The following is a 21,001-nucleotide window of genomic DNA, read 5'->3' as shown; positions in this document are numbered from 1 at the left end:
ACACGTTCCATTTCCATCCCCTCTGCTTCTTCAGCTCAGCCTCTGCATTTTACCCTCAGCAAGCCTTTCACACCTGAGACACCTTCTACAAGCCTCACAATACCTGCTCCCAGCTGTTGTGGTTGTTTTTTTCATTACTTCATGTGGCCCCAGCTGAGATCAGTGCTGGACACTTTACACACACACTGAGAGACAGAGCTCACAGTACAAAGACAAGACAAAGGGGAGAGGGAAACCGAGGCACAGAGAAGGGAAGAGGCTTGCCCCCGGTCACAGAGTAGAACTAGGAATATATGGAGGTTTAAAATCCTGGCCCCAATGAACTCCATGTGAGTTTGCCATTGATTTCAGTGGAACCTGGATTTTCCCCAGTTCAGTGTGTGATCCAGTAGACCACACTGTATATGCCCAGGGTTTTAGGACACTCCTGTCCTTTACTGGCCCTGAGCCTCAGCGCATGAAGGATTATATCCCAGAGATGACTTGCTGCAATAGACGATTGTTCATGCAGGTCCTGGTGCCACCTTTCACAGATGAGAGGTGTCACCATCGCCTTTCCCCAAACCGTTCCTTCTGCCCTGGTCTCCTGATAAGCCTTTCCACCGTGTGCTGCAACCCTCTGCTTGCTGCTGATCCCTCGCTCACTCGCTCTTTCTCTCTCTCTCTTCTCTTGCTGTCCCTTCCAGTCCATGTCTGAAAAGAAGTTTGACTACCGGGAATTTGCCGCTATTCCTTCTTCCAAACCTGTTTACGAAATTCAGGTATAAGCTGCATGCAGAATTCCTGTCTTCACGCAATTGCCAACTAAGCAATCAGGGTCTGGTTCTGGTTGGCTTGCCCTCACCTGAAGCTCTGTTATGTGACTTAGAGGTCTAATATGGGGTCCCTCAGGGTGGGGATGTGTACTGTGGGTGAAATGTCTTTGGAACATGGCAGAATCATGGTGTACGTCACGGAAAGAGTGTGAATCTGGCTCCCCAGCCTGGATCCCATCCCACCTCCTGGGACATCTAGAGACCAGGTCATTAATTCATTGTTCTTAGCAATCATGCCAAAGGGTCTCTGCAGCTCCTTCTATTGGTGGAGCTGAGACAAACGGGGCTGCTGATGCAGTCTCCCTGACTCGCCTGGGATTAAATGGAAGCCTGACTAGCTGACATGCTCGTGGCCTTTGGGCATCTTCAAGAAACTGAGCTGTATTCCACAGAACATGTCTCCCTCACTAGTGACCTTGAAGATCTCCCTTCTAAGTAAGAATCATTCATAAAGGACCATTGTGATGGGTGATGCCAAGGCTTCCCAGGAGTTTCTTCTCCAGCTGACTAGGAATGAAAAGTTCCTCTTGCCTAGTACAGGAGAAGCCTCACAATCTACTGGATGTTTGTGCACAACTAGCAGTTGTTGCAGCTGCAGCTTCCGTGGAAAACCAGAGAGTTTATGCCAAGCAGAACTCCAATTTACCTTTCCACCCTCTGTTCCCCAGACTCTTTAGCTGAGGCAGCTACTGCTAATGAGAGATCTGGTACCACTCTGGACCTGACAAGGAACCACAGAAACAGAATTATTGAGACAGGAAACTAGTCCTCAGAGCCCTTTCTATGCAGGATGCAGTGGTGTGGCATGAGTAGTGACCTCCCTCTGAGCTAAGAGCAATTCATGAGTTACTCATTTTAGCAATTCGCTGATCCATCAGTTCAAGCTCTTTATTACAAGCAGTCAAATGGGATTGTGGAAAAATCAATCCAAATAACAAACAGCTGGATTTTTTAAAAACCTTGTGGATTTAAAACATCCATTGTTAGCACTGTTAAAATATCACCACACACCTCCCAGTGCTTTTAGGGTTACCAAACAGGGGACTTGCGGGCAAAAACCTTGGTGCCAACATCTGACAAACTGTTTGAGTGAGAGACTGTTGACCCTGACATAATTAACAAATAGCTAAGCACCAGGGAACTAGAACAGAAGAAATGTTAGGAAAAGAATGCCAAACAGTTATTCCATTGCAAGTAGGAGGAATATTGACTTCAAACCAGAATGTGGCTGACAACCTGCCAAGGAATAGCTGTACCAGCAGCACCAATGTTACAAACCCTGAGGGTCAGTCCTATGCAAGGAACTTGAGACATCTCCACAAAGCCAAAGAGGACACTAGAGCTCTGCTTTCTGAGGATCTCCAGAATGCTGCTCACAGAAGGAACACACCCCCAGCCAGTCACTGACAGTGAAATATCAGGGACAGCAAACAGGCTCCAGGTGACAGATCCACCTCAGCAGCTGAACAGACCACTGCAGAGAAACTGAGCAGTGCTCATGTGGTCAGAGCCATCGGGCCTCAGAGATAATAGTTATGGACAGCTGTCTGTAGCAGAGAATAATCCTCTCATCCGTGCTGTTAGGTCATCTCCCCAGCCACCAGCCTCGGTGTTTCTGTCTGGGTGTGTCATTAACAAGCTGTTTGTCTGGGGTGCCTGTTTTGGCTGATATTAGGGTTAATTCACATTGATTTTCAAAAAGGAAGATGTAACAGTAGTCCCCAGGGGTATTACCTTTGTTACTCTGGCCCAGGATGGGGTGGGAGCCAGCAAATGAAGAGTAGTTTCCCAGCACTCATTTATTACAGCGGTAATTAATCTGTTATCAGGAGGCAAAGCCCAGGAGTCTCACCGTTCATCCCCCAGAGCTAGACTGGCATTAGCAGAGCTCAAGGTAGCTGCTATGGGTTTGGTCTATACTGTTATTCAGGTTATCCCTTAGTTACAATTTTGGCCAGTCTCAGATGGTTACTGCTCTGTAGTCTCTAAATGTCTTCATTGTGCACACAGGCACAAATCATTTTCAGACACCTGGGCCAGATGAAGAGAGAGGGACAGAAATGTAAGTGCTGATGTTGGGAAATCACTGCTGAAACAGACTAATCATTCATAAAATCAAAGGACTGGAAGGGATCTCCCTAGCTCATCTAGTCCAGTCCCCTGCACTCATGGCAGGACTAAGTATTATCTACACCATCCCTGACAGGTGTTTGTCTAACCTGCTCTTAAAAACCTCCAATGATAGATATTCCACAACCTCCCTAGGCAATTTATTCCAGTGCTTAACCACCCTGACAGGAAGTTTTTCCTAATGTCCAACCTAAACCGCCCTTGCTGCAATTTAAGCCCATTGCTTCTTATCCTAGCCTCAGAGATTAAGAAAAACAAATTTTCTCCCTCTTCCTTGTAACCACCTTTTACATCCTTGAAAACTGTTATCATGTCCCCTCTCAGTCTTCTCTTTTCCAGACTAAAGAAACCTAATTTTTTCAATCTTCCCTCAGAGGTCATGTTTTCTAGACCTTTAATCAGTTCTGTTGCTCTTCTCTGGACTTTCTCCAGTTCGTACACATCTTCCCGGAAATGTGTTGCCCAGAACTGGATACAATACTCCGGCTGAGGTCTAATCAGTGCAGAGTAGAGCAGAAGAATTACTTCTTGTGTCTTGCTTACAACATCCCTGCTTACACATCCCAGAATGATGTTCACTTTTTTTGCAACAGTGTTACACTGTTGAATTATATTTAGCTTGTGATCCACTATGACCCCCAGATCCCTTTCCACAGTACTCCCTCCTAAGCAGTCATTTCCCATTTTGTATGAGTACAACTGATTGTTCTTCTTCGACTACTTGCTCATGTCGATTCCATTATAGGTGTGCATGCGCCCACATGCATGGCCGTCAGAGACTTTTGCCTTAGCAGTACCCGTGGGGCCGGCTATGGCGCCGTCTGGAGTGCCGTGTTCATGGTGCAGTATATCAGGCCCTGCCGGCCCTGCGCCTTCTCAGTTCCTTCTTACCGCCCATGGTGGTCAGTCGGAGCGCTTCCGTCCCTTGCTTTGCAAGTAGTCAGCATTTTTTCTTTGTCTGTTTAGCCTTGTGCTTCTCTGTAAATAGTTGTAAGTGTTAAGTGTTTAGTTAGATAGTGTCCCAACAGGGACTTTGCCCCCGACGAGGCATACCCCGATCTCCAGGTTCTTCTTCGAGTGATTGCTCCTATGCATTCCAGTTAGGTGTGCGCGCTGCGTGTGCACGGCATCTCGGAACTTTTTTACCCTAGCAACTCCGGCGGGCCGGCTGGGCGCCCCCTGGAGTGGCGCCGCTATGGCGCTAAATATATACCCCAGCCGGCCCGTCCGCTCCTCAGTTCCTTCTTACCGCCCGTGACGGCCAGTTGGAACTGTGGAGTGCTCTTCGTTCTCCACGACCCTAGCTTTCGCTTCTGATTTGTATATAGTTAGTTTGGTAGTTAGTTTGACAGTTACTTAGTTAGATAGTTAGTGTAAATAGATAAGGTAAAAGGGGGGGGCTTTCCCCTTTTTACCTCACCCGGTGCGGGCTCATGCCCAAGGCACCGGGCTTTAAGCCCTGCGCGGCGTGCCAGAGGCCTATGCCCATCGGAGACCCGCACGACGCCTGTCTCCGTTGCCTGGGCGAAGGGCACAGAACAGACAAGTGTTCGATCTGTTTGACTTTTAAACCGCGGACCCGGAAAGAGCGGGATATCCGCTTGAAGCAGATTTTGATGGAGGCGTCGCTTCAGCCACCGGCACCGTCCGCGCCGGCACCGCGAACTGCCTCGGTGCAGAGCGCACCGGCGGCGCCGAGCCGTTCCACCTCCGCGGCACCGCCGATGCAGAAAGCGGTTACAAAGTCTCGGCACCGCTCGCTTTCGCCCGCGAAGAAGCAGAGGCTGGCGAAGGCACTGGCTCAGGCTCGCGCTGAGGACTCGGCGAAAGCGGCTGCGCTCCTGGCGGCCCCCGCGGTGCCCGTGCACAAGCAGTGCACCGGACCCTTGACTCCGGCGCCGCCACGCTCCCCGGTGCCGTCCGAGGTTGAGCCCCGGCTGCCGTCAACGCCGGAGACATTCGCCTCCGCGCGAGAGCTGATACAGCTCGTAGAGGCACCGAGCCTCCGGCCCCCGGCACCGCCGGTGCGGGCTGTCGCGTCTGCAGGCAAACCGGCAATGATGATCCGGCCACCCTCTGCGGACCGCCGGCACAGACGATGCTCCCGGTCCCGGTCACGCTCCCGGTCCCGACGGAGGTCGCCATCCCGCCGATCTCATTCTCGGCACCGTTCGCCGTCCCGGTACCGGTCGCCATCCCGACGCCGGTCGGAGTCCCGGTACCGTTGCTCCTATCCATTCCAGACCTGCCCTCCTTCCCCACTGTTGGAATAGCCAGCAAGAAGGAACTGAGGAGCGGACGGGCCGGCTGGGGTATATATTTAGCGCCATAGCGGCGCCACTCCAGGGGGCGCCCAGCCGGCCCGCCGGAGTTGCTAGGGTAAAAAAGTTCCGAGATGCCGTGCACGCGCAGCGCGCACACCTAACTGGAATGGATAGGAGCAACACATCTCGAAGAACAACAGTTACTACAGGTGAGTAACCGTCTTTTTCAAGCCCTGCTTGTCCTGTAACAGGCCTATGCCTGTTAGTGACCTGCACAAGACTTGTTTGCAGTGCCTCGGGGAAACCCATATAAAGGAGCGCTGTTGTATCTGCCAGAACTTTCGTCCACAGACCCAGAAGGAGCACGACAGCCACCTCAGGGCCCTCTTGATGTAGGCTGCTCTGCATCCAGCTTCAGAACCAGCATGGCCCAAACTGGAACCCAGTGCTTCAACTTTGGTGCGTAGCACACTTCCAGCACTGGGGTCCTCCCGGCACCAATCACTGTCACCGGTGCCGAAGAAGAAGCCTAAGAAGATGGCACTAGCCAAGCCCGACCAGGGGATTGTGGGCAAAGGACCCTGTTTGGGCCTTATGCCCACTCCAGACCCGTTGAAGGGTTCAGCCACGAGGGGTTCCTCCCTCAGAAAGGACCCGCCACCAACTCTGGTCTCCGGAGCCAAGACAGAGCCAGAGGTCACCACGTTCTTGCTCTCCACATCAGCCCAGGTCTCCGGCTAGTCATTACGAGTCACCAGCACTGCGCTCTTGATCTCCGTTGTCGCGCAGAGGTTCACCCAGGCATCGTCGATCACCCCGGTACCAGTCCTTGTCCCACCATCGGTCACCATCACTGAGACCTTGAGGGCACTCCCCGACGCTGCTCCCCCTCCCCCTGGCACTGGTCAGACTGGTCCAAGCACCAGTCTCCAGCAACAACCATGATCCATCAGACTCAAGGCTCCACAGCCCTTCCCTGGTCGCCGCAGGGAGACAACTTCGCAGGCTCGGAGGCACAATTCAGTCCCTCGCCCAGACAGCATGAGTGGGCTCCAGAAGGTGCATCAGTGGCATTGGTGCTGACCTGGCACCAAAGCCAGTGGCCGTCCCAATGGCCGTATTGGAACACATGGGGCGTTCCTGTCATGCTGGTGCCCCACTCCCATCAGCCCTCAGTTGCCGCATCAGACAGACCACAGGCGGTGCCCCCAGCATCTGCGGCTCTGGGCTCGGTGCAGGACGTCCAGGAAACCGCCTCGGGTGAGGAGCCAGTACACACCCCAAGGCCACCCTCCCCCAAGGCCACACCACCTAGCCCCCCCAGCCTTCCAGTCATCTTCTTCCTCCCCAGACAAAACGGTAGCGGAACCTCCAGAGCTAGCCCACCGGAAGATTTCCGCCAGCACTAGGCTCTGCTCCACAAGGTGGTGGCTAAATTGTTCCTCCAAGAGGAGGAGCAGACGGACATGCTTTTTAATGTGCTCTCTGCATCAGCCCCAACCCGGGTTGCGCTCCTGGTTCACGATAGGATCCTGAATATCGCCACGGCCATCTGGCAGACCGCGTCCTCCAACCCGCCCACCTCGAAAAGGGCAGAAACAAGCACTTTGCCTCCGCAAAGGGGTTTGAGTACTTATATACTTATCCACCATCGGGTTCATTGGTTGTGTCGGTGGCCAATGAACGGGACAAACGGGGCCCCACCAGTTCTACTCCTAAGAATAAAGAGGCAAAAAAACAACCTATTCGGCTGAAAGATTTATTCTATGGCTACCCTCCAATTTTGGGTGGCAAATCACCAGGCCCTCTTGAACCACTATAATTTTAACATGTGGGGCTCTCTCCTCAAGTTCAAGGATTCCATGTCCCATGAAGCGGCCCAGGAATTTGCCACCCTGGCGAAGGAAGGGACCGTGGCAGCTCAGTCTTCTTTCCAGATGGCCCGGGACACCACCGATTCAGCTGCCCTAGAGGTCTCTTCACCGGTGGTCATGCGGCGCAGTTCCTGGCTCCAGACCGCCGGCCTGTCCCAGGAGATGCAGGCCTCAATCCAGGACCTTCCGTTTGACAGTGTTGGCCTGTTTTCTGATCAAATGGATGCATGTCTGCATGGCCTAAAGGACACAAAGGCGACCTTCCATTCCCTGGGATGCACACGCCTCTGTCGTCTAGGCAGCCGTTCTGGCCTCCCCCACCTCCTAGTCAGTGGCAGCCTCTGCAGGGGCCTATAAGGAACAGGGACATTTCAAGGAAGGTTGGTCTTCGCCCATCCCATGACGGTGTGGTTTCTGAAAGGTCTGGAGTGCCTTTACGCACATGTCCAAGACCCAGTCCCTCCTTGGGACCTGAAACTTGTGCTTTCTAGGCTCACGGGGCCCCCCTTTGAGCCCCTGGCTTCCTGCTCCCTTCTCCTGTTATCCTGGAAGGTCTCCTTTTTGGTTGCTATAACTTCAGCCTGTAGGGTGTCTGAGATCAGGGCGCTCACATCAGAGCCCCTGTATACGATCTTCTATAAGGACAAGGTCCAGCTGCATCTGCACCTGACCTTTCTGCCCAAGGTCATCTCCCAGTCCCACACGAGTCAGGACTTATATCTTCCGGTTCTTTGCCCGAAGCCTCATGCAATGGATGAGGCGCGCAGGCTGCATACCTTGGACGTTAGGCAGGCTCTGGGATTCTACATAGAGAGGACAAAGCCATTCTGTAAGTCTACGCAGCTGTTTGTTGCTGTCGTGGACCGAATGAAGGGTCGTCCAGTGTCCACCCAGAGGATCTCGTCCTGGATCACAGCTTGTATCCGCTATTGCTATGAACTGACGAAGGTGCCCCCACCACCGACTGTGACGGCTCACTCCACTATGGTGCAGGCCTCATCGGCGACCTTCCTCGCTCAGGTGCCGATCCAGGAAATTTGCCGTGCCGCAACGTGGTCATTCGTCCACGTTTGCCTCACACTATGCGCTGATCCTGCAAGCTCAGGCTGATGCTAGTTTCAGCAGAGCAGTACTACAGTGTGCAAGACTGAGGGAACTGGGATTGTTTAGTCTGCAGAAGAGAAGAATGAGGGGGGATTTGATAGCTGCTTTCAACTACCTGAAAGGGGGTTCCAAAGAGGATGGATCTAGGCTGTTCTCAGTGGTACCTGATGACATAACAAGGAGTAATGGTCTCAAGTTGCAGTGGGGGAGGTTTAGGTTGGATATTAGGAAAATCTTTTTCACTAGGAGGGTGGTGAAGCACTGAAATGGGTTACCTAGGGAGGTAGAGGTTTTTAAGGTCAGGCTTGACAAAGCCCTATCTGGAATGATTTAGTTGGGAATTGGTCCTGCTTTGAGCAGTGGGTTGGACTAGATACCTCCTGAGGTCCCTTCCAACCCTGATATTCTGTGATTCTATGATAAGACTGTGAACTCCAAGCCCACCTCCTGCGATTCTGCTTGTGAGTCATCTACAGTGGAATCGACATGAGCAAGCACTCAAAGAAGAAAAAATGGTTATTCACCTTAGACTCATAGACGTTAAGGTCAGAAGGGACCATTATGATCATCTAGTCCTACCTCCTGCACAACGCAGGCCACAGAATCTCACTTACCCACTCCTGTAATAAACCGCTAACTTATATCTGAGCTATTGAAATCCTCAAATCATGGTTTAAAGACTTCAAGGTGTAGAGAATCCTCCAGCAAGTGACCCGTGCCCCACACTGCAGAGGAAGGCGAACCCCCCCCTCCCCCCCCCCCCCCCCCCGGGCCCCTGCCAATCTGCCCTGGAGGAAAATTCCTTCCCGGCCCCAAATATGGCGATCAGCTAAACCGTGAGCATGTGGGCAAGACTCACCAGCCAGCACCCAGGAAAGAATTCTCTGTAGTAACTCAGATCCCACCCCATCTAACATCCCGTCACAGGCCATTGGGCATATTTACCGCTAATAGTCAAAGATCAATTAATTGCCAAAATTAGGCTATCCCATCTTACCTTTTTGTAACTGTTGTTCTTCGAGATGTGTTACAAGGCCATCCCTAGGAGGGGCATGGGACCCAGGGCAGAAGTGACGAATCCATCACTTCTGGGACTGACCCGTCACTTCTGGGACCGACTGCGCCTGGTGCCAGCCAATTGCACTGGCGGCCTGCGGGGCCCCCCAAAGCGCGGGGCTTGAAGCGGTCACCCAGATTTGCCGTACCCAACGGAGTGCTCTGTGTGTTGCTCATGTCCATTCCATTACCCGCCCTCCTGCCCCTCTGTTGGAGTTGTCGGCAAGAAGGAACCAAGAGGGTGCAGGGCCAGTGGTGCCTGATATACCACGCCATGAGCGGGGCACTCCAGAGGGCACCACAGCCGGCTCTACGGCTACCACTAAGGCAAAAGTATCCGATGGCCGTGCACATGGGTGCACACACACATACAATGGAATGGACATAAGCAACACATCTTGAAGAACAACATTTACAAAAAGGTGAGTAACCGGTTTTTTCCTTCCTAAGCAGGGTACTTTGCATTACCTCCTTTTCTCCAGTTTGTCCAGATCATTTTGAATTTTAATCCTTATCAAACATTATTTTTTCCAAGCTCATGCTAAGGTAGCAATGCAAGCCAGGGGAGCATTCTTCCCTCAGGCTACCATGGAGCTGCCTCCACTGGGAGAGGACACACCCACCGATTGGCCAGGCAGTCACTGGCCAGGAGATCTTCTGGAACTCTCACACAATAATGGCCATAAGTAATGCTTCCTACCACTTTTGAGTGGCTAGGAAGAGACCACATCCCTTCTTGGCATTAATCACACAGGCCTGCCAGTCCGCTTGGATTACAGCATTGCTATTTACCTGCACTAGAAAGCATCAGTCCTGAGGAAACTATGCTGGGGTAACAGCTGCCGCCTCAGCAACACAGGGCACTTCAGGCCCATGCTCCACTCTCTGTTGGCTCCCATAGAGCCCTGCAGCTAACCCAAGATCTCTGTCCTTGTTTCCAAAGCACGAGCAGGTCTGGGTTTGGTATACCTGAGGCTCATTTCACTCTCCAGGACCTCCCCCACCCTCAGTGAGTCTGCTGCTCAGGCACAATGGGTGAAACTGGAGTGGCAGGAGATGGTGCTTCTTGGGGCTCACCCAAGACCATAGAACTTCCTCCTGCAGAGCCTGGGAACAACCACAAACCCCTCAGTGTTTTCTAGTCAAAGTGCACTTGCCCCTTCCCTCCGAAACAACTGCCCAGAACACGTCAGTGACTAATCACAGTAACGCCCCTGCTCACACGCTCTCCTCAGGGTGAGGGATGATGAGGTGCAGGGAGGGGCAGGCCGTATGTTGGTGTAACTCGGGCAGGCCATGGGTCCCTAGCAATGGACGCAGTATATAGAGTTGAATAGCAAAGACTCCAATGGAGCCATTGTCGTGGAGGAGAGAGCTCCTTTACTCACTGGAGGACTCTGAGCCTATTGCTCCAGAAAGCCATTTTCCCAGAGAGCTCAGAGATTCTGTATCCAGGACAAAGTGCTAGGTCTCTGTGCCTCCCTCTCTAGCAATAGGCCTGGCCCCTGGAGCACCTCGAGACTTATAGCCCTGAGCAAAATTAGTTTCTTTTTAACTGTTCTGAGTCTCACCCTGGCCTGAATCCCAAGGCAGGGGGCTGCCAAGAGGATCTCTTGCAGAGAATTCCATTTGCTGAAATGTGCCTCCGTTTACCGAGGCCTCTGAAACTAGTAGGAGCACTGGAGTTTCACAGTTGCCAGCTAGCAACCCTTCCCCAGGCTGGCTGCTGCCATATGCTGGGCTGTTTGTACTTCCTGCCTCATCTAAGGGAAAGAGTTTACTGAACCAAAAGAGAATGGATTCTGCTGCTGAGGAAGTCAGTCTGACAGATGCTGCAGGCTGTGGGTGAAAGTCCAGGGCCTTCAGAGAGGCTGTGGATTCCCATTGCTCTTGCTGTCCTCCCCATCTTCTGTCCTCCTTACCTCTCCTGCCCTACCTATTTCTCTCACTCTCTCTTAATCCAACTAGGGCAGCAAGGGGATACCCTGCAGGGCACACTACCTTCCTCCCCTGAATCCAGCCTATGGGCAGTGCCCAAGCTGCCCAACTCTGGCACTGAGCATTAATGTGGGGTCATTTGCTCTTTCACTCAGAATCCTTTGATTCAGCCCCTCTGCCACCAGAGCCTTGGCGACAGGCTATGTCTAGCAGTCAGCCATGTCCCTGGTGCTGGGGCAGGCAACTGGGGAGAATGATTGGTGCCTGATGCTCACTCCCCTCTGCTCTTTTCTCTTCCAGTCACCCGAAGCAGTTGGCAATCTCAGATACGTGGATGACACAAATAGCACAGGTAAGTTACTGACCTAGCAATAGGGAGCCATACAGCCCCCACCTCCCCACATCAACCCTCCTAGCCACGGTACTGGGGAATCCACAGAGCACTGAGGAATCCAGTTTGTTCTGCCTGAAGCAATCGCCTGTTTCTGTCCCATTCTAGACTGAACCCTCCAATCCAGCAGCACTGAATTGTGGGTAGGATTTTTCTGCATTGTGGCTGGATGATGACTGATTTGTTGGGAGTAGTGTGTAGTGAGCATGCCTCCGTTTGTTCCTGGCCTCTGTCCTGGGGCAAAGGGTGGGAGGGTCTGGCCTCCTGCAGCTGACGTTGGTGTGCGGTGTGCATGCCCCAGTGGGACTATCCTAGGTGGGAGTGGAGAGCCTGGCTGCCTGCAGCAGGGAATGGGAGGTATGTGGTAGGTTGCAGGGCTTGAGAGCATTTGAACACTTGAGAACCAGGGTTCGTCTTCGAGTCTGTGTGCGTGTGCATGTACGACGTGCACATGGGCTCAGAGTCTCTGGCCAGCATTGTCCAGCATGCACCCTGCATGGTTTTTTTCATTTCATTTTCAGCAAAAAAAATTCTGTCTTCCTCACTTTTGCCTTTTTGGTGCCTCTCGCCAGTGGTGGACTCAGAATATTCCAGCTTTAAGCCCTGTCCACCATGCGATGCACTTACTCCCAATGATGGAGTACAGTTGGTATCTCTTCAGTCTGGGTGACAGCCATGTCCTGGACCAGTGCTCGGTGGATTGGCCCTTCTCCCCCAGGACTCGTTTTTCCTGGGATAGCCAACTACAACACTTCCTCCTGATGTATCCATTAGAGGAACAATGGATCCTGATGTGATCCATTAGAGGAACAAAGGAAATCCCTCTGACTCAAGGACTCTCTTCTCACAGGTCCTCTTCAGTCAGTGTCCTGTAATTAGGGATTCAACTCCTACGGCCAGGTCACTTACATCGGTATAACTTATGTCATTCAGAGGTGTGAATAAGATGCCCCCTGAGTGATGTAAGTTACACCGACCTAAGCACCAGTGTGGACAGCGCTACCTCTCCCAGAGATGGATTTATTATGCCAATGGGACATGCTACAGTGGCACAACTGCATTGATGCAGCTGGGCTGCTGTAGCGTCTCTAGTGTAGCTAGCCCTAACTCCGATCACTAAGTGCCCACAGCCCCCTCTCTTGACATTCGTCCATTCCTTAAGATAAGTTTGGCACTGGCAGGGAGCCTGGCACTGAAGCCTGGTACTACTTCCTCCTCGAGGAAGGGCAGGAAGAGCTCCATTCCCGGGGAGACTCTTGGCACTGACCCTCCTACCCAGAACTGGATAGGACAAAGAGACCACAGAAGAGCCATAAGCACTGTCTATCCAAAATTGTCAGGCCTTAGGCTTAATCATGCTGAAAAGTCTAAAATGACTGAGTCCTTCAACTACTCAGATCTGAGGAAAATGAAATCCACCCCAGCACTGAAGCCTGGTACCAATTAACTCTCCTTGTTGCCAAGCTGTCAGTCCCCGAATTGGCACCCAGAGTGGAGTCCTTGACAATTCTAGCAGGTGTAATGCACATGTTGAGCCCTCCATACCAACTGCAGTCCCAATATGTCAGGTGCCACAATATCTGCTACTGCTACCAACAACCTCTCACCCTTGCTCAGAGAGCTCAACACCACCTGTAGAGCATGAGCAGTTCTTGTCTCCTGCCCATTCCCTTTTCCCTGAATTAAGCAGGGAACCATCACCAGTTCCTTGCCTGTTGGCTAGACCTACATCACCCTCCCATTCTCCACTCCCTGATCACAAAGAAACCCTCCTAAATATCTCCCTCTCGTTATACCTTCTTCTCCATGAGCTCCATCTCCTCCATAGTCTTAACCTTCAGTTTCCACCTGGGCCTTATTGGGTGTTTTGGGATCCCCCTACTAAGCCCTCTAGAACTTGTTCACCTTCCTGGTCTTCTTAAAAGAACCCAGATCTAATTCATTAACTACGTCTGTCCCTTGTCTGCCCAGTGATATGGGTCTCCATAGAGAGCAAGAACCAGAACAGGAGGAGGATGAAGATAGAGAGCAAGACAGGGAAGAGGATATTACTCTGAGAGCCTCAAGAGTTTCCTAATCCTTTCCCTCCCATGTCTTCGAAAGGCCTTATCATCACTGGACAAAGCAGTGATACCCCCCCAATTCCTGCCTCAGATGAGTTCCAGGCTAGGTCTGCTGTGAAGTATATCAGACTGATTAGATTCGTAGACTCATAGACTTTAAGGTCAGAGGGGACCATCATGATCATCTAGTCTGACCTCCTGCACATCGCAGGCCACAGAATCTCACCCACTGACTCCTGAAATAGACCCCTAACCTCTGGCTGAGTTACTGAAGGCTTCAAATCTGTGATTTAAAGACTTCAAGTTCCAGAGAATCCACCATTTACACTAGTTCAAACCTGCAAGTGACTCATGCAGAGGAAGGCGTCTCAGTCAATGTGCCCTGGGGGGAAATTCCTGACCCCAAATACAGTGATCAGTTAAACCCTGAGCATGTGGGCAAGACCCACAGCGTGACACCTGGGAAAGAATTCGCTGTAGTGACTCACAGCCCTCCCCAGCTAGTGGCCTGTCTCTGACAATTGCACAGACAATCCAGGAAGTTTCTGGAAAGTGTAGGGGACAATTTCCTGGTGCAAGTGCTGGAGGAACCAACTAGGGGAAAAGCTCTTCTTGACCTGCTGATCACAAACAGGGAAGAAATAGTAGAGGAAGCAATAGTGGATGGGAACCTGGGAGGCAGTGACCATGAGATGGTCGAGTTCAGGATCCTGACACAAGGAAGAAAGGAGAGCAGTAGAACAGAGACCCTGGACTTCAGAAAAGCAGTCTTCGACTCCCTCAGGGAACTGATGGGCAAGGTCCCCTGGGAGAATAACATGACAGGGAAAGGAGTCGAGGAAAGCTGGCTGTATTTTAAAGAATCCTTATTGAGGTTGCAGGAACAAACCATCCCGATGTGTAGGAAGAAAAGTAAATATGGCAGGCGACCAACTTGGCTTAACAGTGAAATCCTTGCTCGTCTTAAACACAAAAAAACAACTTACAAGAAGTGGAAGATTGGACAGATAACCAGGGAGGAGTATAAAAGTATTGCTCAGGCATGCAGGAGTGAAATTAGGAAGGCCAAATCACACTTGGAGTTGCAGCTAGCCGGAGATGTTAGGAGTAACAAGAAGGGTTTCTTTAGGTATGTTAGCAACAAGAAGAAAGTCAAGGAAAGTGTGGGCCCCTTGCTGAATGAGGGAGGGAACCTAGTGACAGAGGATGTAGAGAAAGCTAGTGTACTCAATGTTTTTTTTGCCTCTGTCTTCACAGACAAGGTCAGCTCCCAGACAGCTGCACTCTGCAGCACGGTATGGGGAGGAGGTGACCAGTTCTCTGTGGAGAAAGAAGTAGTTTGGGGCTATTTAGGAAAGCTGGATGAGCACAAGTCCATGGGGCCGGATGCACTGCATCCGAGGGTGCTAAAGGAGTTGGCCGATGAGATTGCAGAGCCATTGGCCATTATCTTTGAAAAATCATGGCGATCGGGGGAGGTCCCGGATGACTGGAAAAAAGCTAATGTAGTGCCCATCTTTAAAAAAGGGAAGAAGGAAGATCCAGGGAACTACAGGCCAGTCAGTCTCACCTCAGTCCCTGGAAAAATCATGGAGCAGGTCCTCAAGGAATCAATCCTGAACCACTTAAAGGAGGGGAAAGTGATCAGGAACAGTCAGCATGGATTCACCAAGGGCAAGTCATGCCTGACTAACCTAATTGCCTTCTATGACGAGATAACCGGCTCTGTGGATGAGGGGAAAGCAGTGGATGTACTATTTCTGGATTTTAGCAAAGCTTTTGATACAGTCTCCCACAGTATTCTTGCCAGCAAGTTAAAGAAGTCTGGGCTGGATGAATGGACGGTAAGGTGGATAGAAAACTGGCTAGATGGTCGGGCTCAACGGGTAGTGATCCATAGTTCCATGTCTAGATGGCAGCCGGTATCAAGTGGAGTGCCCCAAGGGTCGGTGCTGGGGCCGGTTTTGTTCAATATCTTCATTAACGATCTGGAGGATGGTGTGGACTGCACCCTTAGCAAGTTTGCAGATGACACTAAACTGGGAGGAGTGGTTGATACGCTGGAGGGTAGGGATAGGATACAGAGGGACCTAGACAAATTAGAGGATTGGGCCAAAAGAAATAGGATGAGGTTCAACAAGGACAAGTGCAGAGTCCTGCACTTAGGACGGAAGAATCCCATGCACTGCTACAGACTAGGGACCGAATGGCTGGGTAGCAGTTCTGCAGAAAAGGACCTAGGGGTTACGGTGGACGAAAAGCTGAATATGAGTCAACAGTGTGCCCTTGTTGCCAAGAAGGCTAATGGCATTTTGGGTTGTATAAGTAGGGGCATTTCCAGCAGATCAAGGGATGTGATCATCCCCCTCTACTCAGCACTGGTGAGGCCTCATTTGGAGTACTGTGTCCAGTTTTGGGCCCCACACTACAAGAAGGATGTGGATAAATTGGAGAGAGTCCAGCGGAGGGCAACAAAAATGATTAGGGGGCTGGAGCACATGACTTATGAGGAGAGGCTGAGGGAACTGGGATTGTTTAGTCTGCAGAAGAGAAGAATGAGGGGGGATTTGATAGCTGCTTTCAACTACCTGAAAGGGGGTTCCAAAGAGGATGGATCTAGACTGTTCTCAGTGGTAGAAGATGACAGAACAAGGAGTAATGGTCTCAAGTTGCAGAGGGGGAGGTTTAGGTTGGATATTAGGAAAAACTTTTTCACTAGTAGGGTGGTGAAGCACTGGAATGGGTTACCTAGGGAGGTAGTGGAATCTCCTTCCTTAGAGGTTTTTAAGGTCAGGCTTGACAAAGCCCTGGCTGGGATGATTTAGTTGGGTTTGGTCCTGCTTTGAGCAGGGGGTTGGACTAGATGACCTCCTGAGGTCCCTTCCAACCCTGAGATTCTATGATTCTATGATTCTATGATTCTAAGGGTCGGTGCTGGGGCCGGTTTTGTTCAATATCTTCATTAACGATCTGGAGGATGGTGTGGACTGCACCCTTAGCAAGTTTGCAGATGACACTAAACTGGGAGAAGTGGTTGATACGCTGGAGGGTAGGGATAGGATACAGAGGGACCTAGACAAATTAGAGGATTGGGCCAAACGAAATCTGATGAGGTTCAACAAGGACAAGTGCAGAGTCCTGCACTTAGGACGGAAGAATCCCATTCACTGCTACAGACTAGGGACCGAATGGCTGGGCAGCAGTTCTGCAGAAAAGGACCTAGGGGTTACGGTGGACGAAAAGCTGAATATGAGTCAACAGTGTGCCCTTGTTGCCAAGAAGGCTAATGGCATTTTGGGTTGTATAAGTAGGGGCATTTCCAGCAGATCGAGGGATGTGATCATTCCCCTCTATTGAGCACTGGTGAGGCCTCATTTGGAGTACTGTGTCCAGTTTTGGGCCCCACACTACAAGAAGGATGTGGATAAACTGGAGAGAGTCCAGCGGAGGGCAACAAAAATGATTAGGGGGCTGGAGCACATGACTTATGAGGAGAGGCTGAGGGAACTGAGATTGTTTAGCCTGCAGAAGAGAAGAATGAGGGGGGATTTGATAGCTGCTTTCAACTACCTGAAAGGGGGTTCCAAAGAGGATGGATCTAGACTGTTCTCAGTGGTAGAAGATGACAGAACAAGGAGTAATGGTTCAAGTTGCAGAGGGGGAGGTTTAGGTTGGACATTAGGAAAAACTTTTTCACTAGTAGGGTGGTGAAGAACTGGAATGGGTTACCCTAAAGAGGTGGTGGAATCTCCTTCCTTAGAGGTTTTTAAGGTCAGGCTTGACAAAGCCCTGGCTGGGATGATTTAGTTGGGTTTGGTCCTGCTTTGAGCAGAGGGTTGGACTAGATGACCTCCTGAGGTCCCTTCCAACCCTGAGATTCTATAATTCTATGATTCTATGATCATGATCACTTTCACCCAAACAGCCTTCCACCTTCCAATTCTCAACTAGTTCTTCCCTATTTGCCAGAATCAAATCCAGAACAGCCTCTCCCCTAATCGCTTTCTCCACCTTCGGTAATAAAAAGTTGTCTCCGTTGCATTCCAAGAACTTGGTGGATAATCGGTGCCCTGCTGTGTTATTTTCCCAACAGCTGTCTGGGTAGCTGAAGTCCCCCATCACCACCAGGCTCTATGATTTTGTTAGTTATTCCAAACTAAGAGATCTCAGTCTGGGGAATCTTCCCCATGGAAGGAGTGGAAATCCCATCCTGGAGCATTTAAAACTATGTGGGATAGAGCCCTGATTATAGAGAATGTGCAACTACATCCTACAGTGCTAGGGACATTATAGCTAAAACAGTACTGCACTGGTGTGGGAGAAGCACCAGGCATGACCCAAGAGGGCCTGCGCCGAGGTAACGTGGTAACAAATACCTCAGGGCTAGCTGGCTCTCTCCTGTGGGTGTGTGTGTGACTGCACAGTTACTGATTGTAAGTCCAGTCCAGTGATGGTGACACCTGCTGCTCTCCCAAACCCTTCTGCCCTTGGTCATGGCAGAACAGCAGGTGGAAATGAAATGACTTTTCTTTGGCATCCAATTAATTTGTTCTGGTTTGACTGGAGGCAGGAATGAATCTAGGAGACCACAGGGCATAGCTAGCTGTGAGGTTCCAGGGGAAAAAGTAATGCTTATTCGGGACAAAATAAAAAAATTGAAATTTTTCATGGGACAGAAATTCAGAAAAATTCCATTTCAGGACAACCAAAATGGGATTTTTTTTTTCAGTTTACCAGCTGCTTGCCTGGAAGGGTCTTAGGCCTTGTCTACACTACAAGACTATTTCGAATCTACTTAAGTCAAATTTGTGGATTCGACCTTATGAAGTCGAATTTGTGGATCCACAGTAAATACACTAATTCGAATTTCTGAGTCCACAGTAACGGGGCTGGCGTCGACTTTGGAAGCGGTGCACTGTGGGAAGCTATCCCACAGTTCCCGCAGTCCCCGCTGCCCATTGGAATGCTGGGTAGAGCCCCCAATGCCTGCTGGGGGGAAAAATGTGTCGAGGGTGGTTTTGGGTAACTGTCATCATAGAACCGTCAATCACGCCCTCCCTCCCTGAAAGCTCCGGCGGGAAATCTGTTCGCGCCCTTCTCTGGTTGGTTACAGCTCGGACGCCACAGCACTGCGAGCATGGAGCCCGCTGCGATCATCGCTGCACTTATGGCCGTTGTCAACTCCTCGCACCTTATCGTCCACCTCTTCCACAGTCAGCTGCTGAGAAATCGGGCGAGGAGGCTCCGGCAGTGCGGTGAGGACAGGAATTCACAGAGTGGCGCAGACCTCTCACAAAGCAGGGTACGCCGCGCCGTGGAGATCATGGTGGCAATGGGTCAAGTTCATGGTGTGGAACGGCGATTCTGGGCCCGGGAAACAAGCACGGACTGGTGGGACCGCATAGTGCTGCAGGTCTGGGATGAATCACAGTGGCTGCAAAACTTCAGGATGCGTAAGGGCACTTTCCTTGAACTCTGTGACTTGCTGTCCCCTGCCCTGAAGCGCCAGGACACCCGGATGCGAGCAGCCCTGAGTGTGCAGAAGCGAGTGGCCATAGCCCTCTGGAAACTTGCAACGCCAGACAGCTACCGGTCAGTAGCGAACCACTTTGGCGTGGGCAAATCTACCATGGGGGTTGCTGTGATTGAAGTAGCCCACGCAATCGTTGAGCAACTGCTCTCAAAGGTAGTGACTCTCGGAAACGTCCAGGACATCATAGATGGCTTCGCCGCGATGGGATTCCCAAACTGCGGTGGGGCTATAAATGGGACTCACATCCCTATCCTGGCACCGGCCCACCAGGCCAGCGAGTACATTAACCGAAAGGGCTACTTTTCTATGGTGCTGCAAGCACTGGTGGACCATAGGGGATGTTTTACCAACATCTTCGTTGGGTGGGCGGGCAAGGTTCATGACGCGCGTGTGTTCAGGAACTCTGGTCTGTTTAGACGCCTCCAGGCAGGAACTTTCTTCCCGGACCACAAAGTAACGGTTGGGGAAGTGCAGATGCCTACAGTGATCCTCGGGGACCCAGCCTACCCGCTAATGCCCTGGCTCATGAAGCCCTATACAGGCGCCTTGGACAGAGAGAAGGAACTCTTCAACTACCGGCTGAGCAAGTGCAGAATGGTGGTGGAGTGTGCTTTCGGACGTCTCAAGGGGAGATGGCGGAGCTTACTGACTCGCTCGGACATCAGCGAAAAGAATATCCCCGTAGTTATTGCTGCTTGCTGTGTGCTCCACAATCTCTGTTTGAGCAATGGCGAGACCTTTTTGTCCGGATGGGAGGTTGAGGCAAATCGCCTGGCTGCAGTTTACGCTCAGCCAGACACCCGTGCCGAGAGAATATCCCAGCGGGAAGCGCTGTGTATCCGGGAGGCTTTGAAAGCTAGTTTCCTCGGAGAGCAGGGTAACCTTTGACTCTCCACTTGCTTTCAATAGAAACTGACCCTGGGCCTGTGTCTGTATGTGTCGATTTCGATCTGCGGTTACATACCCCGTTCTCCAAGTTTCCCCCACTTCCAAAGCACGTTTTAAATACAATTAATTGTTACACTCATTATTAATAAATCTTTGTTTTACTTTGCATTTCTGTTCAGTTGTTGAAACATGGACGCATACTGTGCTGGGCACGGTGTGCACTGATGTACAGACCGCTTGTTCCATAGAGGAATGACATCCTCCTGCTCCTACATAGGTCTCTGGGGTGGGGGACGGTTGCAAGTGGTTGTGCATCAAGGGGAGGGATTGCAGGAAGGGGTGGGTTTGCAGGAAGGGGCGAGTGGTGCCTTCTTTGGATAGGGGTTTGGATGACGGCAGTGGGCTGCGGGTTTGGGCGTAGGAAGGGGTGAGGGGTGTGGGGGAAGGGTGAGTATCTGTCCGTGGATGAGGGCTCTTGCTGGGGCTCAGGGCAGCGGAGAGGCTCGTTGCTACGGTGGAAGTGCATGGTAAGGGCAGCGTGCCTTAACATTAAGGGGGTGGCAGGTGCTAGGACCCTGGACAAGCATACACATCACAGAATGACCCGGGGCAGCATACACCACACAGAGTGACCCTGGTGCCTACTGACTGCAGTGTGTGTGTGCCCTGCAGTTGATCATGCCCCCAAGTCTGTACCCTGGTAATGTAGGCTATATCGTGCAATTATAAATCCCCCCCCCCCCATACACAAAGAAATCCTCTGACACAAAAGATGTGACCGAAACAGTGAATAACAGCAAACAGCTTTTAATAATCTAATACACAGTGGGGGGATGAAACTTGGATTTGGGACTGGGTGAGCCTGTAAGGGAAGCACTTCTACAAATGTATAGCATGAGAGGTGTGTGGTACATTAGCGCTATGCAGTGGTGCAGTGACAGTTCT

The 21,001-nt window shown here is 51.3% G+C and overlaps 2 protein-coding genes across 19 annotated transcripts in view; one reads left to right on the top strand and one right to left on the bottom strand.

The window, feature by feature from the left end:
* IQANK1 (IQ motif and ankyrin repeat containing 1) overlaps positions 1-21,001 on the bottom strand; it is a 231,893-nt gene that overhangs the window by 16,495 nt on the left and 194,397 nt on the right. The gene's annotated exons all lie outside the window — the stretch shown is intronic.
* SCRIB (scribble planar cell polarity protein) overlaps positions 1-21,001 on the top strand; it is a 222,903-nt gene that overhangs the window by 197,152 nt on the left and 4,750 nt on the right. For 16 of the 18 annotated variants that reach the window (XM_045003390.1, XM_045003396.1, XM_045003385.1 and 13 more), the window contains one exon: positions 11,482-11,533. In XM_045003390.1, the coding sequence (XP_044859325.1) occupies positions 11,482-11,533 (52 nt within the window). Of the gene's footprint in view, positions 1-686; positions 762-11,481; positions 11,534-11,680; positions 14,276-21,001 lie in introns of those variants that run through there. The other 2 variants (XM_045003401.1, XM_045003391.1) reach the window with 2 other exon arrangements.

The sequence above is a fragment of the Mauremys mutica genome, chromosome 2 (assembly GCF_020497125.1).
Source record: "Mauremys mutica isolate MM-2020 ecotype Southern chromosome 2, ASM2049712v1, whole genome shotgun sequence".
In the NCBI taxonomy this organism is placed as follows: domain Eukaryota; kingdom Metazoa; phylum Chordata; order Testudines; family Geoemydidae; genus Mauremys; species Mauremys mutica.
This window is presented reverse-complemented; position numbering and strand designations above follow the sequence as displayed.